This window comes from Cetorhinus maximus, chromosome 19 (genome assembly GCF_964194155.1).
Source record: "Cetorhinus maximus chromosome 19, sCetMax3.hap1.1, whole genome shotgun sequence".
Classification (NCBI taxonomy): domain Eukaryota; kingdom Metazoa; phylum Chordata; class Chondrichthyes; order Lamniformes; family Cetorhinidae; genus Cetorhinus; species Cetorhinus maximus.
The window spans coordinates 86,163,315-86,187,710 of NC_135897.1; the positions used below are offsets into that span (position 1 = coordinate 86,163,315).

Here is a 24,396-nt window from a genome sequence, read left to right on the forward strand (position 1 = left end):
ACAGGATCATACTGCAGACCTACTTACTTTAGGTGTCGGGTTATGCAGGCAGCCACATAAAATTGACTCCATTCCAATCTCGCCTAACTATGTTTATCATCCTGGAGCTGATGTGAGCCTAAAGAGAGTCAGTTTATAAAGAAAAGAAAGACTTTCCCCCTCTACAGCGCCTTTTATTCCTCAGGACATCCCAAAGTGTTTTATCACCAATGAAGTGTCGTCACTGCTGCAGCCACTTTTTCACATAGCAAACTTACACAAACAACAAAGAGATGGAGTGACCAAGGTCAAGTTTTAATGTTGTTAAGAGTTGAGGGTTAAATATTGGCCAAGGTGCCTAGGGGATCTTTGCTACTTTTCTTTGAAATAATGCTTTTATATCCACCTATTGGCTCATCTGAAAGACACCATTAACCTCCTTACTTGACAGGATGGACCAGTGGTACAGGAAAGTGTGGGCCAGGATGGTACTGCCACTTGATATATGCTACCCGTTTCCTTCCTGCGCACATCCTGTTAACGACTAACCATGCCAGCAATGTCTAAGCCGTATCTCATTCTTGCTTGCACTAGGTAGCAGCCACCTTTACTGCGGAAAACTAGCCAAATGCCTTGCTGCCCTCTAATATTAGATCAAGGAAACTCATCCGTTAAGAGTTACAATCCAGTTTCTATTTGCGTGCTCTGATTGCAAATGCAGATCAAGTGCCAAAAATAAACAGTGTAGCCATAACCTCCAAAGTGTTGTGTATGGCGTTTGCCTCCAGAGTTTCTTTTGATATGACCTAAAGATTCAATGTAGCAGTCACTGTTACATCTCTCCCCACTGGTGAGTGAGGGACTAGGGACTAGGAAATGTCTAGGGTTAACTCCTGAATTAAACCTGAGCTTTTGTGCAGAGCTTTTCATTAGGCTAGGGCATTAAAGGTTATCTACCCAAGGTGGGTAGATGGAGTTGAGGTACAATACAGCCACGATCTAATTTAAGGGCAGAACAGGCTTGTGGGATTGGATGGCCAATTCATGTCCCTAGGTTACGGAGGGAAATATTTGTTTTGTGTATGGCCTCACAAACAGAAAATCACACACTTGATCAGTTAATCTGTTGTTGGTTTTGCCGTTTAAGGGAGGAGTACTGGTCAAGATACTGGGAGAACTCCCTTTAATTTCTTTTTAGATGCAAGGACTTGGAATAATGTTTCGTCTAAAAGCCAGCCTTGCTGGGAGTGCAGCATTCCCTTAACACCATACAAAAATCTGGAATTATAAGTATGACATCGACCACAAAACCATTGCCAATTGTCGTAAAAACCTACCTGGTTCACTGATGCCCTTTAGGGAAGGAAATCTGCTTTCCTTACCTGGTCTGGCCTACAACCAAGCAATGTGGTTGACTCTTAAATTCCCTCTGAACAAGGGCAATTAGGGATGGGGAATAAATGCTGGCCTAGCCACCGAGGCCCACGACCCATGAACGAATAAAAAAAAACTGGTCACCGCCAATGCTCCGTGCTCAAGTATTGGAGTCAATGTTGAATCTTGAGCCCTCTGGCTCAGAGAATGCTACCAGCTAAAGCAAGCTGATATTTTTGGTACCCAAGAAACATTTTTCCCAAAGGAATGAAGCCGAAACGCAAGATGGCTGAATGTCTTAGAGCTGAGCTTGTTGGCATTTGGGGATTAGGGAACATAAGGATGAATATAGGAATGGGAGGAAGCCATTCAATCTTTTGAGTCTTTTCCACCATTCAGCCATATCATGGCTTATCTATATATTAACTCCAGCTGTCCTTGGTTCCATATCCCTTAATACCCTTTCCTGACAAAACTCTATCTTCGTTTCAAAATTTCCAATTGACCTTTAACCTCACTAGTCTTTTGGGGAAGAGAGCTCAAGATTTCCACTACCCATTGTGTGAAGAAGTGTGAAGGAATAGAAATTTCCTGCAGATATTTGAACAAATGGGTACAATCTTTGGTAGAATAGATTGCACTGTGGGCTGTGGAAAGAGCAGGCTTTGTAGTTGGAATAGCTTTTTGTTATTTCGTGACAGCTCATGTTTTTGTTCCAAGTTGCATTGTCGCCATTTTCAAGGAAGCTTCACTTCCAAAGTATCACAATCACATCCAACTCTTCCTTTCCTGTGCCTCACCCTCCTTTAGTGAAGAGATCCAATCTTCTTTTCCCAACATGTACTTGCTATTGCTCCAACATTGAGTTGCTTTCTATCGTCTGCTCCAACCTTTAGCGGCCACTTCTCTAGAGGCTACTCTTCATTGGTGCCCTCATGATCTCTCTGTCCAGTTGCCTCTACCTCCCTCCCTGTTTTTGGGAACTTTCTCAAAACCTTTGCACCCCTGGCTCCATCGCCAACCCCACCCCACCCCCCACCCATCTTCCTTCTTCTTTGTGATGGCTGCGATCCTGACAACTGCATTTCTCCTGTTTTGTGCACACACGTTAACTCCTGCTAAATTGCAAAATTTTACAATTGCAGGTTATTGCACATGTAGCTTAGTCAGGTCATTAAATGGCCAGCGAAAATTAACGGGGTCTCTATCATTCCATCTCTCTCACTCACTGCCCTTTAATAGAATCACAGCATCTTATGTTTCAGAATTGGCATTATGAACAAATTAATGTTCATGAAACAATCACCTTGCCTTAGAATGGAATTTTGTTTGAAGTTGACAGCTTATTTCTCACCAACTCATAGTGCTACAGAATACAAAGTACTCTACTAGCAGGTCATCTTATCATCGAATGCAATGTACAGGATGGATAATAGGTTGAGCTTATGTGTAATGTATTTCCACTACTGAAGATGTTATACAGACATTGAATTTGGTGTAGGTACTGCACAGTGCGGGGAATAGTGGGAAGGAATGCTAATGGAGTCTAACCGTGAAGATTGGTAGATTGTTGTTAAATCGATAGATTTTTGTTAACCAAAGTCATTTAGGGATATGGGGCAAAAGTGGATATGTGGAGTTAGGTTGCAGACCGGACACGATCTCACTGAATGGAGGAACAGGCTCAAGGGACTAAATAGGGGAGGTGATGGTGTAGCGGTATTGTCACTGGCCTAGCGATCCAGAGACCCAGTTAATGCTTTGGGTTCAAATCCTGCCTTGGCAGATAGTGGAATTTGAATTCAATACAAATCTGGAATTTAAAAAAAATCTAATGGTGACTATGAAACCATTGTTGATCCCTTGTTCAGGGAAGGAAATCTGCTGTCCTTACCTGGTCTGGCCTACATGTGACTCCAGACCCACAGCAATGTGGTTGACTCTTAAATACCATAGGGATGGGCAATAAATGTTGGCCAATCCAGTGAAAAAAAAAACAGCCCAATGCAGTTCCATAAGTTTACATGTGATAATTGTGTTGGCTTGCTGCACAGCACAATGCAACATAAAACACTCGCTTTGGTTCATTTCAGATATATTAGAAGATGAGCTTTTTGTCATTTAGGGTGCAGTTAAGGGTGAATGTTAGGAGTTCACTCCTGTACAGTAGAGTTGCACAAGATGATAAAGTGTGGTTGCTCAGCATACTGTACAGTGCAAGTTCTCTTTTTTATATTCATTCATGAGATGTGGGTGTCGCAGGCAAGGCCAGCATTTGTTGCCCCTCCCTAGTTGCCCTTGAGAAGGTGGTGGTGAGCTGCCTTCTTGAACCGCTTACAGTCTATGTGGTGTAGGTTCACCCACAGTGAGGGAGTTTCAGGATTTTGACCCGGTGACAGTGAAGGAACGGCGATATACTTCCAAGTCAGGATGATGAATGGCTTGGAGGGGAACTTCCAGGTGGTGGTGTCACCATGTGTCTGCTGCCCTTGTCCTTCTAGATGGTAGCGATCGTGGGTTTGGAAGGTGCTGTCTAAGGAGGCTTGGTGAGTTTCTGCAGTGCATCTTGTAGATGGTACACACTGCTGCTACTGTATCAAATCATTTTTAAAAGCAGGTTAACAGGCCTAATGGCAACTTATGCATGTAAAGCAATAAGCATGAGCGTTAGGAACAGAATCTCATACAATATAAGCAGCTCATACAAATTTAATCCCACATATATATAAAAAAGGGAGGTCAGCCTGAATTTTAGAGCTACATCAGCAAAAGTTATGTCAGCAACTGGTTGATTCAGCTACTGGGCTTGTATCAACAATAACGTTACATGTATAGATGAGAACTGATGAAGCATTGGAGAATTAAATTAAAAGGACAGGACATCCCACACTAAGTTAGGCCCATGTAGGCCCTGTCTGCTGTGCGAACACGAGTGTGATATTATGACAGAGTCAGCTGATCAGACTGGAACTGAACCAGGATCAACTTACTGTGATCATCAGGCAGATGGTAGAGATGACCAATCTGATCGTCAAAAAATCAAAGCAAGAACTTGCATTTATATAATTATTTTCAGATCTTCAGTCGATCCTAAAATGCTTTAGAGTCAATGAAGCACTTCTTGATGCATAGCCACTGTGTGGATGTCGAAAACAAGGCAGCCAATTGGCGCACGGCGAGCGCCAGCTAACAGCAATGTGATAATGACCGGATGATCTGTTTTATAGTGGGGATACATACTGGCCAGGACATCGGGCAGAACTCTCTTCTTCTCCGAAGTAATGTCATGGGATCTAAGAGCTTTTGTTGAACTTATTTTGTCCCATCCAAAAGACATAGGGTGAACAAATGCGATCAGGATTTTGTCAGAAGTGAGAGACATATTTCAGAATATCTTGAGTTGAGGGATATTAAAAGCTGGGATCTCGCTGGCTGGATGTAACGTTGGTGCAAGTAGAGTTGTTATTAAGAGACATTGGACTTAGTAAGCTCATTCCCATTGTATTTACATTGCATATGCTTTGCTCCATGCCAAATGTAAGATGCAAGCCCAGTGTAGAGGTTGAATGTACAACTTGTTCTCAGACCCATCCATTGGAATTCTGTACCTTCTCGGTGAGAGGAAAAGGGAAGATGGCTGCTATTTTCCACCCCACCTCCCTGCCAATATTTTTCTCCCATAGTCCTCCTGAGGATGGTATCTTTTGCTGAGTCATGTACCACAGCCTGGCATCCCTCCCATTATCTTGCCCAGCTGACCATTGTCCACTCATGAGCAGAGATCACTTAAGTGGAGGGCCATCACAGCAGTGCCAGTTGTTGGCCTTATTTAGGGCTGGTGCCTCTGAATGATGTATTCTTGGAGATTTCAACATAATCTCCTGCCTCCAACTGCCCCACCCAGTCAAACAGCCGTTTAGATCTATCTGCAGTATTTGCAAAACAAATAAATGTAAGTCTTCAAAGAAAATGGAAAAAAAAACACCCACAATTTATTTTTGAATGCCCCTATGATTTTCTTCTTAGATCACTCATAGCAGTGTCCTGGAGATTAATCTTCTAATTCCTGATGACTCCAGGACAATCCTGGAGGTTTGCCAACACTAATTGTTACCCAAGATCACCTATACCATTGCTGGAGGGTCGATGTTAAAGCCAGGCTTTAATTACACTCTCAGTTTGTAATGCATGGTTACTGAGGCCTACCTTAGTAACGCCTGCCACATAACCAAATAACTGATGAAGCACAAGGTTGGAACTTAACACCTTTCTGCTCTGTTCAGCTGAGTACCTTATCTTGATTCATTTGAGAGTATCTTTGGAGAAATTCTAAATTATATCGATCATCTAAATAGCACTTGAAAATAAAATTTACTGTATAATGAGTATGGAAAGATTTCCCAAATGTTTTTATAAAAAAGAATGACAGAATTCACACTGAAAAACCCCTTTGTGGGATGAAAATTGCCTTGCACCAAATCCGGAGGTTTTAGAATGAAAAACCACAGCAATATAGCTCCTTTAACAGAGAATTTAAATGTCCCCAGGTGCTTTAGAAGCATTATCAGGCCTCTATGCCCAAGGCAATGATTAAAAGCTTGGTGAAAAAGCTAGACCTTATAGGTAGAGAGGAGAAGAGGTTCAGGGAGAAAATTTCAGAGTGTAGGGCTAAGATGGCTGAAGGCACGGCCACCAGTAGTGGAAGAAAATGGAAAATACACAAGAGGTCAGACTTGGAGGAGAGCAAAGATCTCAAAGGAGGATACAGAGATAGGGAGGCACAACGGCCAATGAGGGATTTGAGCCTGAAGATGAGAATTTTAAAATCAAGGCGTTAAATAAAGCATGATTCTTGTGAGCTATTCATCGCCTCAACTGCAGATGATTCTTTCTTTGGCTAGCACTGCTTGGAACCTGTGGAGTTGTCCAGTTTACTCAAGGTTGTAGGCTGCGGGTATTGTTCTACTTGAATGGAGGCCACTGTTCTGGGACAAACGCAAAAAAATTGTTTTCCATCAGATGGATTGTTGAACACATTTGCAGAGTTCATCAATCACTTACTGCCAATGGTAATGAGTTGAGAATGGCCAATTCTTCAAAGGCAGCAGATCTAAGAGCTTATGTCTTACAGGGCACAGGCATGGTAACCGTGGTTACAACGGTTGTTGCAGTTAGTACCAAAGGTCCTACAGGAACAGCAATATAGCAATTTTTTGAATTGTGCTGTTATTCACTGGGAAAGTTTATGAACTGATTGTATGCCTCGGTGGTGATCATAGAATCATAGAAAGTTTATGGCACAGGAAGAGGCCACTTGACCCATTGTGTCTGCACTGGCCAAAAAATGAGCCGCCCAGCCTAATCCGACTTTCCGGCATTTGGTTCATAGCCCTGAGCTAACAGCATTTGAAATGCATATCTAGATACCTTTTTAAATGAGTTGAGGGTTTCTGCCTCTACCACCCTTTTAGGCAGTGAGTTCCAGATCCCTATGAAAAAGGTTTTACTCATCTCCCCTCTAAGCTTTTTACCATTCACTTTAAATCTATGCCTCCTAGTCACTGACCTCTCCGCTGAATTAAATAGGCCTTTCCCATCCACTCTACCCAGGCCCCTCAGAATTTTGTACATCTCAAACATATCTCCCCCCAGCCTCCTCTGTTCCAAAGAGAACAACCCCAGCCTATCCAATCTTTCCTCATTGTTGCATTTTTCCAGTCCTGGCAACATCTCCGCAAAACCTCCTCTGTACCCTCTCTAGTGTAATTACGTTCTTTCTGTAATGAAGTGACCAGAACTGCAGACAGTGCTCAAGTTGTGGCCTAACTAATGATTTATACAGCCCCAGCATAACTTCCCTGCTCTTATATTTTATGCCCCGGCTATTAAAGGAAAGGGTTCCATATGCCTTCTTAACCACCTTATCCAACTGTGCTGCTACCTTTAGGGACCTGTGGACATTCATTCCAAGATCCCTCACTTCCTCTACACCTCTCCGTATTCTCCCATTAATTGAATGTTCTTTTGCCTCGTTTGACCTCCCAAATACATCACCTCACATTTCTCTGGGTTGAATTTCTTCTGACACTTTTCTGCCCACCTGACCAGTCCATTGATATCTTCCTGCAGTCTACAGCAATCCTCCTCACTGTCAACCAATTTGTGTGCTTTACTTCTATTATTGAGAAATGACGTGCATTTATATAGCATCTTTCACAACCAATGAAGTATAGTCTCTGTTGTATTGTAGGTAACACAGCAGCCAATTTGCAAATAGCAAGCTTCGACACACAGCAATGTGATAAACCATCAGAGAATCTCTTGCTTAATGATGTTGTTTGAGGGATAAATACAAGCCAGGACAAGAGGGCTAGCCAACTCTTCTTCAAAGTAGTGCCATAAGACCTTTTACATTCGCCATGAGAGAGCAGGCAGGACCTCGGTTTAGCATCTTATCTGGCCTCCGACAGTGTACCTCTCCCTCAGTACTGCTCTGGACTGTCAGCCTGGGATTTATGCCCAAGTTTTTGGAGTGGGATTTGAACCCTCAACTTCCTGACCTCCTGAATGCTGTCCATTGAGCCACAGCTGACCCATTCATAGTACCCACTATGAGTGACACCATATGTCCTGAACAGTAGAGTAAGGACAGGGGTAACCATGCTCAGTATATTTTTATTCTTCTCCAGCTTTCTCCCCATCTACCTGAAAATGATCTATGCTGGAACCAGGTTCCAGAGACGTTGAACTGTCTTTTGATAGCTAGCCCAAGGAGCCATTCTTCAGGTGTGAATCTGAAGTGTGAATGAAGGTGACAACTTGCCCATCCTGGTAATGACTGAGCTGACTGACCTCACACTCAGGAACACAGGAATTGCTAGACGAAAAACATCCACTGAGTTTGTCATCCTAATGATACAATGATAAACAAGTTGAGTAAACATAACAACTAATCTGTGTCAGTTAATCTAAAGCTGATCCAGCGAGGAAAATCCCAGTGGTGGGGAGTTTTGGGAACCATAAGTCCAAAGTCACCTATTGCCTCCCAAGCAATCTGGACTAAGGCACATTTCATGTCTCAGATTACTTAGACACTTTTTAATGCTCAGTTTCGAGCAGTCCCTTAGTAAGCAGCTGTCACAGAGATGATGGTCCAAATGGCCCCCTTCTGTGCCATAAGATTCTAAGAGAGGTAATCAGATAGTAAGCAGGAGCAGGAACACTGAGAGTATTTTTGTCTCTTCCTTGCACACTGACTAAAGCTTATTGGAATGCTCTTACAGCAACTCAGGCTGTGAACGATTTAACTCAGCATAAACGGAGACCAATCTGATCTTCACTTTATTCTTTAAAGCTAGGCAGAAGGCAGCATACCAACCTAGTCATCAGGCAACTCAATCACCTTACGATAAACTATTGAGGAAAGCCTTCGGCTGCTGTAAAACATGCCCCTCACATTGTCTCGTTTTTAATATTCATTCTGGGGATATAAGCATCGCTGGCAAGGCTGGCATTTCTTGCCCTTTGCTACTTGTCCTTGCGAGGTGGTGACCCTCCTTCTTAATCCACTGCAACCTATTTGAGGAAGGTACCCCCACAGTGCTGTTAGGTGGGTAGTTTCAGAATTTTGACCCAGCGACTATGATAGAATGGTGGCGATCATATGACCAAGCCAGGATGGTGTGTGGCTTGGAGGAACACTTGGAAGTGGTCATGTTCCACGCATGTGCGTCCCTTGTCCTCTGAGGTGGTGGAGTTCATGAACTTAGCACCTGGATCAAGGGAACTCCCGCTTACAGAGTTTATAATCGAGCAAAGAACCTATATTTGTCCAGACTCTGAAAATGAGATAATTCTAGCAAGTCGAGAATGGCTTGAATTCACGCAAAACGCTCAATATAACCATGAGACTCCAGTTGTTTATGAATATCAGCTGAAGCTTAATATAAAATTAGCCACTCTTAACCATCCATTTTTTTTCAAAATAAAGACGCTGTGATCTCAATAAAATGAAAAAGCTGCCTTAAAGCCCTAAGGGGACCACAGGATACGGGGATAGTGGAGAAAGTGGAATTAAAGTTCTTATCAATTGATAGAACAGGCTTGAGGGGCCATATGTTCTACTGCTGCCCCTATTTTTCACATTTTATGTATGTTCTTAATCTTAAAACCAGAGCTGAATTAACACTGATCACAGACTAAGTAGATTCTATGATATCAGCATTGGCCAATGAAAGGACTTAAAAGGAGGAAATTGTTTGGCTGCACAGTGTCAAACAGATAGAGACTATTCATTTTGATTTTCTTTCCTAATTTTACTAGGCATATTAAAAGAAGCCACAAATGCTTGAATGTGCAATTTGCCCAGCTGGTTCGGTCTTAGTCAATGCAGCGCATGTTGCTGTTTTACCCCTGGGAAGTGATTGTGTGGACCAGGCACGTGTACACAAGGGTGTGATGTTCAGAATCATACAGGTTCAGTTAGGCTTTAGGCCTTGAAATTATGCTCTGGGCTGGTAGCAGAAAAACATTGAACACATTCCTCAGAAATTCCTTCATCAGCCATTTTAATGGAGGCATCAGTCCAATTAGGAACGTGACGAGGGCATTCAGGGCCTTTGAGCCTTTTCATCCATTCAATTAGCAGTTTATTGGTACCTCAACTCTGTTTCCCTGTTTTTGTTTCATATTCCTTGTCTCCCTTACCTAAAAAAAACTCTATCAATTTCAGCCTTGACAGCTGCAATTGTTGCAGCATCCATAGCCTTTTGGGGAGAGTTCCAAGTACCTCTAAGTTTAAGACTCTGCTCCCTTGCCCTTGATTCTGGGAAATATTTTTTTTCCATATCTGACCAATCAAATCCTTTTGACATTTGAAATGTCCCAGTTATATAGTTATATTACCATTCAGTCTTCCATTTTGAAAAGAACAGCAGCCAAGTTTGTGCGACCTGCCCTCATAATTTTACCCTCCGAGCTGTCATGTTATGTTGGTGAATCTAGACTTCACCCCTTCCAATGCCAATATATCCTTCCTCAGGTGGGCTGCCCAGAAATGAACAAAGCACTCGAGATGAGGTTTGACTCAGGCTCTGTACAACTAAAGCACACTTTCCACCCCTTTGCATTCCAGCTTCCTTGAGAAAATGGTCAGCATTCTGTTACCCTTAAACGATTGACATCTCCTCTAGCGCACGAGGCAAAGGAACCTGAATCAAATCTATAAGACAGTCCTGGTATGTTACACCTCAGGTTTATGCTTCCAATCTTGAGAGAACCCAGAACTAGAGATTATAGCCCGGATTTTCACCCTCCAGACGGGTAGCGGGAGTCAGGAAAATTCCCGGTTCAGGCTGTCCGCCTCAGGGGAAAGTGCCCTCAAGGATGGCGTTTTCATTGTGGGAGGCGGGTGAGGGCTGGAGTCTGGCCAGCTGACCACATGGGCTGCCGGTGCTGAGGCGGGTTGTTTTAAAGGCACACCTTGGTGTTGTGGGACTTCATCACAGTTAAAATAAAAACAGCCCCCCCCACTTCCCCCCCCCCAGCCCCAACCACTCCCGATGGCCCCTCATGCCCTCCCCCATGCCAAGGTATGCCCCTCCAAACAACCCCTATGGCCCCTATTCCAAGCCATGCCTCTCTACTCACCCCCAAGGCCCCTCACGACCCCATTGCCAAGCCATGCCCATTGGCCCACTATAAACTGTAGAGGAACAATGAACCCTATAATGGCGGTAGGATGTTTTTAAAAAAACGTTAAAGAATTCATTCATTCATTTTGCCATGTCAAAGAATATCCATTTACTACATGGCAATAAGATTTTTAATCATCCAGACCCTTTAAAGGTTCAATAGCTGAAAATGCAAGCAACTTGAAACCTCTTAACCTTGTGTAAATAACCGTTGTGCAATTGACAGAAGAGATCAGAGGGCCAGAGCTGTCAATCAAACAATGTTTTCTCCGGGTTGTTTGGGGGGCATGCTTTGACATGGGGCGGGCGGGAGGGGTGGGCATGAGGAGGACGTTTCGAACTTGCCTTTCAAAAGGTCCCCTTATGCAGATTATTATTCATGACACCTCTGAGATGCTGTGAACCACGGCTCTTTAAAAACGTGGCTTGGCTCCATGAAAATTGTGGAGCACTAGGATATGCCTATTCCCGCAATGGAACTGGCCAGGTCGGGAGTGCAGTGTGTGAGCTTATGACCCCAACCAGCCTGCACCTTTAAAAGGCACTCCCAAAAATTGGGAACTCCAGGAATGAGATCAAGAATCCTGGAATCAGGCAAGGGCCGCCATTTTTAAAGGGCTCTCGAGTCATCTCGATTCGGTGAGAATCCAGCCTCAACAATATGTAAAATATCATGAATAAATCCCAATAGGAAATTCATGAGAAACTTCTTTATTCAGAGAGTGGTGAGAATGTGGAACTTGCTCCCAGAGGCGGTAGTTGAGTGAATAGCGTAAATGTATTTGAAGCTCGATAAAGACGTGAGGAAGAAATAAATAGAAGGACATGATAATAGGGTGAGATGAATATGAGTAAAATGAGTCTGATGAGGAGCATAAATGGCAGGATTGACAAGCGAGGGTGAATGGCCTATTCCTGTGCCGTAGACTCAATGTAGATTGAAACTATTTCATGACCCCTGCAAGTCCAGATAAAGTAAGGGTTGTCTGCATTTGAGGACAGGGATCAATCTCAACTCTGGTGCCCCCCCCCATGACCAAGCAGCTCGTTGAAGCTTTACTGCCACATGAGGAATGACCACTTCGGTGAGGGAGTGGGGTGGGCCCAACATTCATGGAGTGACATTGTAATGTGATTCAGAGCTTGTCAGGAGAGGCTGGGAGAAAGGTGTTGGTGGGGAGGGCTAGGGTTAGAGTCAGTGCCACATATGTCATTGCAAACAGGAATTTCAACATAGTCTTTATTTAAGCTTTAGTGAAATATAATGCAGGGGCAAAGCTGACAGGACAGAGCAGGCACACAAAATGAAACAATAGAAGATTAAATTTCAACTCCCAACTTACATCTATTTATTTGACACGGTGAGCACTAGCTGAGTCTCCACTGTAGCAGAGGGAGTAGCCAAAGGCAGGAGAGTGGGCATCTGAGAACAACTCCTCCATCTATCCCCTCTTACCAGCCACCGTCAGATTACGCCAACAGGAGGGAAATTTTAACTTAGCTCACTGAGCAGGATTCCCTGTGGAATCAGATGGAGTCCTGGCTTTACACACCCAGTCTAAATGACTCTCCATTACTTTCAAGGGTTAAGAAAGACTTGCATGAGCATATTTCCCGTCACCTCCAAACTTTCCTTACAGCCAATTATTTTTTGTTTGACAATTTAGTCACTGTTGTGACAGGGAATATGGCAGCCATTTTGTGCACCGCAAACAGCATTGTGATGACGACAAAATAACCTTTTCTTTTCAATAATGCTGGTTGAGGGATGAATATTGGCCAGGTTTCCCTTGTCTTCTGTGAAATAGCGCCATGGAATCTTTTAACTTTCACCTAAGAAGGCAGTCGGGGCCTCAGTTTAGCATCTCACCCAAAAGATGGCGCCTCAGACAGCGCAGCACTTCATCAGTATTGCACCGGAATTTCAACTGAGAGTAAAATCGGATGGGGTATAAAATCAGTGTTGCATCAAACCCTGTCCGTTGTCTGATTGAGCAGATTAGGTTAAAGTCACTCCTGATATTCAGCTTTTACCATGTTCCATTTTGTGGTTTAAAATGGTCTCATTATCTGTTAAATTGTGTTAATTGTATAATTCGAATTACCTTTCAAATAGCTCTTTGCATATCTGTTTGTGCGTGTGTATCTCTACCTGTCATGGATTATTTACATTGATCTTTTTGTAATTGGGATCCCATTTCCCAGTGACAAGATCTGTTTTCCGTCAACCGTGGCCGATGTATCGATTGAGATATAACTGGGGCAGGAAAGAAGAGGCTTTCTTTTGCAGTTTAGGCCCTGTCACGGGAGAGAGGCCTGAGACGCTGAATTGATTTACCTATGCCACTAATTTCCCTCATGATTATGCAGTGCTGAGTTTAACTAGAGGCGATAAGGCTGACAACAGATAAGAGGCCCCCGGACACATGGACCGTTCTCGTCACCAGTCCAAATAGGGTTGCCAACTCTGTAAGGACGTATTCGCGAAGGCGTGATCCCATGATCTCAGGCCTCCAATGCTCCGCCCTCACACCCCCATGGTGGCATTGTGGTAGTGTCCCTGGGCTAGTAATCCAGAGGCCCAGGCTAATGGGGACAAGGGTTCAAATCCCAACATGGCAGCTGGTGGAATTTAAATGCAATTAATTAATAAAACCTGGAATTGAAAGCTAGTCGCAGTAATGGTGAGCTTGAAACTATCATCGATTGTCGTAAAAGCCCACCTGGCTCACTAATGTCCTCACCTGGTCTGGCCTTCATGTAACTCCAGACCTACAGCAATGTGGCTGACTCTTAACTATCCCCAGGGTAGGCCTAGCAAGCAAACAGGGATGGGCAATGAACGCTGGCTTTGCCAATGACGCCTGCATTGCATGAAATAATTTTTTAAAGTGGCTACTTTGTCTGACCATCATTTAGGCACCCTGCCTTCCCCTTGGCCAATCGGAAAGCTTCATGGACTCTTCATCGGCACCCAAATTGGGGATGAGCGGGGGACTGTGGGAAAGGTGTGGTCATGAGGCATGTATAGACTGCACCGTATCGGGGAGGAATATTCAATGGACTAACCATTCTATTTGTGTCATTTTTTTCCCCCTCCATGTTTATATGTTCAATCCTCTCCCTTTGCCCCAGAAAGCAGCACCTCCCATCGCTTGGAGGTGGCAAATGCAGGATGAAGCTCAGAATAAAGCCAGAAGTTAAAAGATACAGTGCTTACTGCAGCAATTGAAAGATCCAGAATAATTTTGAACTCTGTTCCAATTGCTGTAATAACCTTGCAACATAACTTTGTAAGTCCCTAGATGAGTACCAACTAGCAATGATTTCAATTTATTCCTCGCCACATGAGAACTTTGATGTTGCTCATCAGTCAAGATGTAGTGTTTTTATTTCAATTCATTTCAGGGGTGTAATTGGAGTCTGCTCATGCAGTGTGTTTATCAATGTTTGGTGCCTGAGATGCACTTTCCCAGGACAATAATGAGCTACACAGCTAGGTGTAGCTAGGTCAGATGAGAGAGGCCTGAGGGTCCAATCAGCCACTCATGCTGGGCTAGGGAGGGAGGACAAAAGAGCCAGCGTTCCCGCTCCCAGTCAACTGCACCACCACCCCCCTCCCTCCACCCCAGACCCTTGCTGGAAACTGTGTGTGGGCATTGATGGAACTTGTTTTGGTTTGGGCATGACACACCAATCACCACCACCTCCACCTTTCCCACGGCCAAATTTTTCAATGACTTTCACTGCCTAGTCTTGCATGTGCCGGATGACCCCCTTGCAGGAAGGCATCATGTAGCTGCCAGGTGCCTATAAAACCCATCCATGGCACTGGCCAACATGTGGGGGGAGGATGTAACTGGAGGGCATTCAAAAAAAGCAGCAATTCTTCTAAAAATGAAGGCAAGGAGAGGGGGTGGGAGAAAATTGCACCTTGTTGCAATGTGAGCATGCACAAGCGTTCGCACTCCCTCAGTGGGCAATCCCAACTGTTGTTATCTTCTTTATTCTTTCAAGAGATGTGGGCGTCTGGCATTTGTTACCCATCTCGAACTGTCCTTGACCTGAGTGGCTTAATACCCTATTTCAAAGAACAGTTAAGAGTCAACCACATTGCAGTGGGTCTGGAGTCGCCTATAGGCCAGACCAAGTAGGAATGGCAGATTTCCTCCCCTAAAGGGCATGAGGGAACCAGCTGATAATTGTCATGGTCACCATTATGGAGACAAGCTTTCAATTCCAGATTTATTCATTGAATTTAAATTTCACCAGTTGCCATGGGTACGATTTGAACCCACATCCCCAGAACATCAGATCCTGGATTACTAGTCCAGCAACATCACCCAGTAAGCCAGGGTCTCCCCACTAACTTTGTTTATTGGATTAACTAAAGGGGAATGGGGAAAGGAGGAAACGTTCACAGTGTAGGTTTGTGGCAAGCTATGTTGCTCAATAGATGCACAGTTAATGACATGGATCTAACCTCTGCATGCCTTCAACCGATGCCACCAGCTACAGAGCCAGAGGGCGGGTGGTTGGGAAGGGAGGGTCCGAGCGAACAAGGCATTCGAAAACACACAGGCTTGCTGAAATCAAATTGCCTTGCTGAATATTTAATGCTGGTGTAATGGAATCGCATTTTACCTTGGCAGAGCTTGCTCGGTCTGCCAGGCATTCATACTGCATGGTGATTACCCTGTTCCCCATTTAACATGGATCTCCAATGTGGAAAAGAGAAAGGCCACCATAAAGACAGCTTTTTGTTAAATATCTGGCGTGGCTGTGATATACTGAGAAAGTGGCTGGATGAAATTACCTTTGTACCACCACAGAGCTGTGAGGGGTGCTGGTACCACATTTGGTTCTAAGGCTAATGTGGGCTGCGGGTGAGAGCGGGGAAAGGGAGAAGAGAACGTACCATTCACAGTTAACCCCCTTATACTCTCTCTCTCCTGCTTGTTCCTGACAGCAAAAACAGGACAGAATCTATGCCTCAGGCTTTGCCAAGTTAGCTGCAGAGTCTGCAGCAGCGGGCTTGCCTCTTGTTTGTTTGCTTGTGCGCGTAAGAGTGCGTGTTTGTGTGAGTGCGCACGTTTGTGAGTGTGTAGGCTTATGTGAGCATGCGTGTGTACATGCGTGTATGTGCAAGCATGTGAATTTTTTATTTCTATTCATTTACGAGATGTTGCTGGCTGGGCCAGCATTTATTGCCCATCCCTAATTGCCCTTGAGAAGGTGGTGGTGAGCTGCCTTCTTGAACTGCTGCAGTCCATGTGGTGTAGGTACACCCATAGTGCTATTAGGGAGGGAGTTCCAGGGTTTTGACTCAGTGACAGTGAAGGAGCAGTGATATATTTCCAAGTCAGGATGGTGAGTGGCTTGGAGGGGAACTTCCAGCTGGTGGTGATCCCATGTGTCTGCTGCCTTTGTCCTTCTAGATGGTAGCGGTTGTGGGTTTGGAAGGTGTCACCTAAGGAGTCTTGACGAATTCCTGCAGTGCATCTTGTAGATGGTACACACTGCTGCTGCTGTTCGTCAGTGGTGGAGGGAGTGATTGTTTCTGGAAGGGGTGGCAATCAAGCGGGCTGCTTTGTCCTGGATGGTGTCAAGCTTCATGAGTGTTTTTGGAGTGGCAATCATCCAGGCAAGTGGGGAGTATTCCATCACACTCCTGACTGGTGCCTTGTAGATGGTGGACAGGCTTTGGGGAGTCAGGAGGTGAGTTACTCACCACAGGATTCCTAGCCTCCTGACCTTATGACAGGAGGAAGGTGATTAATGAAACGGCTGAAGATAGTTGGGCTGAGGACACTACCCTGACGAACTCCTGCGGTGATGTCTGGGACTGAAATGATTGACCCCAATAACCACAACCATCTTCCTTTGTGCTAGGTATGACTCTGACCAGCAGAGAGCTTAACCCCCTGATTCCCATTGACTCCAGTTTTCCTGGGGCTCCTTGATGCCACACTCAGTCAAATGCTGCCTTGTTGTCAAGGGCAGTCACTCTCATCTCATTCCTGGAGTTCAGCTCTTTTGTCCATGTTTGAACCAAGGCTGTAATGAGGTCAGGAGCTGAGTGGCCCTGGCGGATCCCAAGATGAATGTCAGTGAGCAGGTTATTGCTAAGCAAGTGCCGCCTGATAACACTGTTGATGACCCCTTCCATCACTTTACTGATGATCGAGGGTAGACTGATGGGGCAGTAATGGGCTGGGTTGGATTTGTCCTGCTTTTTGTGAACAGGACATACCTGGGCAATTTTCCACATAACCGAGTCAATGCCAGTGTTGTAGCTGCACTGGAACAGCTAAGGGTGTGGCAAGTCCTGGAGCACCAGTCTTTAGTACTATTACCGAAATATTGTCAGGGCCCATAGCCTTTGCAGTATCCAGTGCCTTCAGCCGTTTCTTGATATCACGTGAAGTGAATCGAATTGGCTGAAGACCGGCATCTGTGATGCTGGGGACCTCCGGAGGAGGCCGAGATAGATCATCATCTCGGCACTTCTGGCTGAAGATTGTAGCAAATGCTTCAGCCTTATCTTTTGCACTGATGTGCTGGGCTCCCCCATCATTGAGGATGGGGATATTTGTGGAGCCTCCTCCTCCAGTGAGTTGTTTAATTGTCCACCACCGTTCACGCCTGGATGTGGCAGGACTACAGAGCTTAGATCTGATCCTTTGGTTGTGGATTTGCTTAGCTCTGTCTATCACTTGCTACTTATGCTGTTTGGCATGCAAGTAGTCCTGTGTTATAGCTTCACCAGGTTGACACTGCATTTTTAGATATGCCTGGTGCTGCTCCTGGCATGCTCTCCTTCACTTTTCTTTGAAAGAGGGGTGATCCTCTGGCTTGGTGGTAATGGTAGAGTGGGGGATATGCCGGGCCATGAGGTTACAGATTGTGGTTGAGTACAACCCTGCTGTTGCTGATGGCCCACAGTGCCTCATGGATGCCCAATCTTGAGTTGCTAGATCTGTTTGAAATCTATCCCATTTAGTGTGGTGGTAGTGCCACACAACATGATGGAGGATATCTTCAATGTGGAGATGGGAATTCGTCTCCACAACGACTGTGTGGTGGGCACTCCTACCGATACTGTCATGGACAGATGCATTTGCGGCAGGCAGGTTAGTGAGGATGAGATCAAGTATGTTTTCCCTCTTGTTGGTTCCCTCACCACCTGCCGCAGACCCAGTCTAGCAGCTATGTCATTTAGGACTCGGCCAGCTTGGTCAGTAGTGGTGCTACCGAGCCACCCTTGGTGATGGACATTGAAGTCCCCCACCCAGAGTACATTCTGTACCCTTGCCACCCTCAGTGCTTCCTCCAAGTGGTGTTCAACATGGAGAAGCACTGACTCATCAACTGAGGGAGGGCAATACGTGGTAATCAGCAGGAGGTTCCCTTGCCCACGTTTGACCTGATGCCATGAGATTTTATGGGGGCTAGAGTCGACATTGAGGACTCCCAGGGCAACTGCCTGCTGACTGTATACCACTGTGCCACCACCTCTGCTGGGTCTATCTGTCAGTGGGACAGACAGAACATACCCAGGGATGGTGATGGTGGAATCTGGGACATTATTTGTAAGATATGATCCTGTGAAGATGACTATGTCAGGCTGTTGCTTGGCTAGTCTCTTACACTGCTCTCTCACTTTTGGCACAAGCCTCCAGATGTTAGTAAGGAGGACTTTGCAGGGTTGACAGGGCTGGGTTTGGCATTGTCATTTCCGGTGCCTATGTCAATGCCAGGTGGTCCATCCGGTTTCATTCCTTTTTAATGGCTTGATACGGCTGAGTGGCTTGTTAGGCCACTTAAGAGTCACCCACATTGCTGTGGGCCTGGAGTCACATGTAGGCCAGACCAGTTGAGGGCAGCAGATTTCCTTCCCTAAAGGGCATTAGTGAACTAGATGGGTTCTTACAACAATCGACAATGGTTTCACGGTCATCATTTAACGTTTAATTCCAGATTTTTATTGAATTCAAACCACCATCTGCCATGCTGGGATTCGGACCCGGGTGCCCAGACCATTAACTGGGGTCTCTGGATTACCAGTCCAGCGACAATACCGCTGCCCCATCGCCTCCCGCCAAGAGTGCATATGCGTGCTTTCACGTGTGACTGCGTGAGGTTGCGCCCGTGTGCAAGTGTGTGTACATGCGATCGCATGAGTGTGCCAACGCGCATGACTGTGCGTACGAGAGGGCGTGCGTGAGTGTGTGCCCGGTGCGAGTGCCCACGTCTGAGATTGTGCCGGTGCTTTGACCGTTGCTGGGAGCTGGTGAAAAGCTAACCTGGTTTAATCCACTAACTGCATGTTGGGTAAAGATGCAAAAAAAAAAAATCAGCACATGGTTTAACTTCACGCAGCAGAATTAGTCGCATCTGATGGGCGTTTTCTGTGCTTATAGCATAGCAATGAATGTCTGACAGGCGCGACCTTTCATGAGACAGCCGACACTATTGGCTTCCTGCCCAGAATATTGCTGCAACACTCTCCTTGATTGGTTGCCTCCCTGTCATGCATTGCTTCACAAGGGGAGAAACGGCCTTTTTTTTTTAATAATGTACAATGGCTGGCTGCATTATGCTGCACTGTAAGTATTATTTTAAACGCAGGTAGACTGTTGCCGTTGCATGTTACTTCCAGCTTGACGCAGGAAGGTTTATTTTTTAATTTCCTGTTCATTTTGGTCTTTTTTTTTTATATATGGGATGGGAGTTAAATACTGGTTGGTAAAATGTTGATGTATCTGTTTCTCCTACAGGTTGGTACTGAGAAGTGCCTTTCCTGGAATCTCTGCTGCTTGGAACAGCTTCTAGAGCAGTCTCTGCTTTTTTTGCCTTGCTTGCTACCAGCTAGACTGCAACAACTGCACATCCAACCCCCTTCGGCTTTAGTACAATCGCCCGTCTCCCCCCCACCCCTCCTCCTTTTCCCCTTTGCCCCCCTCCACCTCCCTTTCATTCCCACCTAGATCTGAAAGAAAGAGAGAGAGAGAGAGAGAGAGGGGAGAGAGGGAGAGAGAAAGAGAGAGAGAGGAAAAAGAAACTTTTCGCAGTATATCAGCCTGGCATTGCTGTCTTTGCTATTTCACTGTAAGGAACAAAGAATTTTAATATAACAAAAAAAAAATATCAACTCTACTGAAAAGAGAGCCCTCTGCCTGAAACAATCGAGGAAATTAAAACAATATAAAAGGAGCCGTTGATTACTTCAAATTGCTGCAATCAGCAAGGGGCAGACTTGATCAATATTGACTACAAACCATTGAAACCGTTTGCCAGACCAGCTGACTGGATGCTGCCTTTCAAGTAACTGTGCTGGAAACAACTGGGATACTCACCGTCAGCAAAGGCATTGCCCCATTTCTAAACTTCAAAACGGGCTTCCTGTTGGCAACACGGAATGGGTCACTGAGAGTACAGATCTGGTCCCGAGTCCGACATACAGCACTGTTGCTTTTCCAACCGAAATATAAATTTTAAAAAAAGGAACGAAGAAGGAGGAAGCTCTTTTTCTTTCTGAAATTCTTTTTTTTTGAAAAAAAAAAGAATCCTCGCCAATCTCATGCCAGGGGTTTTCTCGGAAAGGAAACTTCCTCGTGGTGATCTTTCTGTCGAAAAAGCCTCCAGCCCGCTCAAAACGAGAAAGAAACGAAGGGTGTCTTCACCCCCCCCGTTCCCCCACAGCCCCCCCCAAGAGAAACGTCGAGTTTTTTTTTAACCGACCTTCATCGCACCGCAGTCAACGTGTTTGTCTCCGCACGGGTCTGGACTATCTCACCTGCCTGTTAACTCACAAACATGGCCGTTAGCGTGGCACAGATACGGGACACAAAATGGCTGACATTGGAAGTGTGCAGAGAATTTCAAAGAGGGACTTGCTCACGACCAGACACGGAATGTAAATTTGCACACCCTTCCAAAAGTTGCCAAGTTGAAAACGGACGTGTAATCGCCTGCTTTGATTCCCTGAAAGTAAGTACAGAAACGATCTACGCGCGCGTGTGTCTTACTGCCAGTTGGCGGACTGTAATAGTGTTTGTGTGCGATGCTTTGTGTACTTCATGCATTGAGTGATGGTGGACTGCAGTGTGCTAAATGGTTAAAAGAAGTTTTTTTTTAAAAAAAACAGCTTTCTAATGAAGTGTTGATTCTGTTACACATGAGTCACTGTTTATGTTATGCTTTACGGAGTAAGGTTTTCACACTGATGTCATGCAATGATTGCAGGGGATGAAAAAGCAGCTTATAAGTTAATCAGACATCAGTGATGCCTACTTGAGTGTGTGCATTATAATCGAAGGGTGTGATGTACTTAATTGCTTTTTAAAAAATGTGGATGGTGTTTCCTTGAGTGAATAATTTTCTAGCCTATGGGTGTTTTTTTTTATCTTTTACTGTAATATCTAAACCCACGTTTAATTTCCAAGGAGCAGAGTCAAGAGGTTTGTGTGCGAGGCTGGTGCCAGCCAGAGCTGAGAAGAATGGTGGCAGTCAATGTGTCTCAGTGCTGAGGGCAATGAATATAGCCTGTGTAATTTGCTGCCTATTTTTAGCCCTGTGTAGCGGACAGGGCTACACAGGGGATCCCACAACCAAATGGTATTACCCCAGCACACCCCCCCACACTCTCAACTGTTCCGCCTTAGATTGGCTGTGGTCCAGTCTGTTAACCTGACCAAGAGGCAGAAATAAAATTTACTTTTCAGACAATACAGGTGTCAAAAAGATTCAACCAAAGCTACGCTGCATTCAAACCGGGTGCTAAGATAGGTCGAGGCTCAGCTATTTCTGAGGCCTACGCAAGGCCTATGGTCACATGGTCCTGGCAGGAACCACCTTCACTGTTTTTCATTTGCTTATACACTTGAGACAGAAAAGCATTATTGTTACACATGAAGTTATTGTGATGGAGACAAAGTTGGTCTCTTCTCTCTCCCCAGGTAAAAACAAATCCACTGTCGTCCTAATTCCTCCTCAGCAGCATGTAATGGTATGAGTGCATGTCCAAGGAAAATGTCTTGTTAATATGCCACACGGCTTTACCAGGAGTTACTTGTTGGAATGATATTTATAAAAATAAGTCGACTTGAGTCTGATAACTGCCATGAGATGGGTTGTAGCTGAAGTGGTTCAAAGTGACTCTGGGAAGAACTTCTTCACGTATTTAGGTTATGAGAATGTGTGATTCACTAGCCCAGGAGAGTGCACTTGCAAAGCCAATGGAAGAGTTTGAAAAGGAGATTAGACACGTGCACACTAAGAAGGAGTAGCATTATAACACCTGTGCAAGTTCTTTCTTTGTGACCAACAAGGTCAGGGTTTGTGAGCTGTTGCCTTGGTAACATCTCACTTTTGTAAATGAGGAGCCCACAGTGCAGGTCAGGTTGCCAACTCTGGATGGACATATTCCTGGAGGTTTTATCACACTATCTCCTTCTCTCAAGGGCTACCCGCCCCCACCATGTCCACACAGACCCGCCATTGGTTGTCTATCCTCACAGCACCCGGCCTTCCGATGTTGATTGGAGAGTGAACAGCGTCTTCCTTACCTGATTGGACAATGGGGATAAATCTAGAGCATGAGGGTTCCATGATGGCGGAACGGGCTCAATATCGAGAATGGCTTCCACTGAGTTGTGAAAAAAATGTCTAGAGAAACTTGGGCTTTTTGACCATGACTGAGAGAGAACTTCATGGAGTTGCATAAGGAGGATGAGACAAATCTAGAACACGACTTCAGAGTAGTCACTTTACTTCAGTTATGAGGAAAGATTGGAGAAGTTGGGATTGTTTTCCTTGGAGGGGAGGAGGCTGAGAGGGGACTTAATAGAAGTTTTCAAAATCATGAGGGGCCTGGACAGAGTCGATAGGGAGAAACTGTTCCCGCTCGTTAAAGGATCAAGAATGAGAGGGCACAGATTTAAAGTGATTTACAAAAGAAGCAAATACGACGTGAGGAAAAACTTTTTCACACAATGAGTGGTTCGGGTCTGGAATGGAATGCCCGGACCTGTGGTGGAGGCAGGTTCAATTAAAGAGAGCATTGGATAATTATTTAAATAGAAACAATGTGCAGGGTTAAGGGGAAAAAGCAAGAGATTGGCACTGACTTAAAATGCTCAGAGAGCCGGTGCAGGCATGATGGGCCGAATGGCCTCCTACTACACCGTAACAACTCTGTGATTGTGTGATCCATTGGTGGTAGCAGGACGAGGACAGTTTGAATAGTCCCAATGGATCTTTGACGTCCATACAAGCCACATAAAAAGGGCAGATGAGGCCTCAGCTTAACAGTGAAACACTGCCTCAGCAACAAACTGGGTGTCAGTTCTAGAGGCACAAATATATAGGCTTGATATCTGAAAACTTTTCTCACAAAATAACAACTATTGGGTTGGATAATGGAGGCAAAAACCTAGAATTACTCAAGAAACAGTTGCATGCTATGATGGTGGAACCGTTAAGTTTTTCTTAGTGAGGCAGGGTGAGGAGCATGTTTCTCTAGACAGCTATATTAGGATTGACCAACTGGCCTTCCTCATCTTTATCCATTTTGTAATTGTGAGCTGAGCTGTGCATGCTGTGCCCTGAACCTTAAATGTTCCCAGTGACATACAGTTAGGAATTCTTGGGCTGCTATTGCCTTGCCTGGGTATGAAGTGTTCTTGTATGGGAAACCAAATAGTGGTGATCATAGCAGTGCACAAATAGTTGGAGGGTTGTGACCATAGCTCTGTTTGGACGCAAGCTCCCTGTTTGATCCCTGTACAGGAAAGTCAACCGTGAACCTGAAGAATGAGGCTGAAATTCTAAAGCGGTTAGGGGCTGGGCTGTTCATGAGTGAAGGAAAAACATTGCCTCGCCCATCGACACCCCTACAAGTTTGTCCTTGGTTCACACATGGAAAAAAGAGCTGAGCTCCTGAGATGAAGTGAGAGTGACTGTCCTTGACATCCAAGGCCACATTTGACCAAGTGTGGCATCAAGGAGCCCTAGCAAAACTGGAGTTCATGGGAATCAGGGGGAACATTCTCCACTGGTTGGAGTCATACCTAGCACAAAGGAAGATGGGTGTGGTTGTTGGAGGTCAATCATCTGAGCGCCAGGACATCACTGCAGGAGTTCCTCAGGGTAGTGTCCTCGGCCCAACCATCTTCAGCTGCTTCATCAAAGTGATGGAATACACCCCACTTCCTTGGATGAGTGCAGCTCCCACAACACTTAAGAAGCTCAAGACCATCCAGGACAAAGCAGCCCACTTGATTGGCACCACATTCACAAACATTCACTCCCTCCACCACCGACACACAGTAGCTGCAGTGTGCACCAT

General features: G+C 45.1%; 1 protein-coding gene across 28 annotated transcripts in view; it reads left to right on the forward strand.

Moving 5' to 3' along the window:
* Positions 1–24,396, forward strand: part of LOC144694004 (muscleblind-like protein 1) — a 351,759-nt gene that overhangs the window by 150,475 nt on the left and 176,888 nt on the right. For 8 of the 28 annotated variants that reach the window (XM_078564304.1, XM_078564303.1, XM_078564314.1 and 5 more), the window contains one exon: positions 19,826–21,038. The exons of 8 other annotated variants lie outside the window; for them this stretch is intronic. In XM_078564304.1, the coding sequence (XP_078420430.1) occupies positions 20,865–21,038 (174 nt within the window). In that variant the 5' untranslated portion in view covers positions 19,826–20,864. Of the gene's footprint in view, positions 1–19,825; positions 21,039–24,396 lie in introns of those variants that run through there. 12 more of the 28 variants (XM_078564299.1, XM_078564300.1, XM_078564301.1 and 9 more) reach the window with 3 other exon arrangements.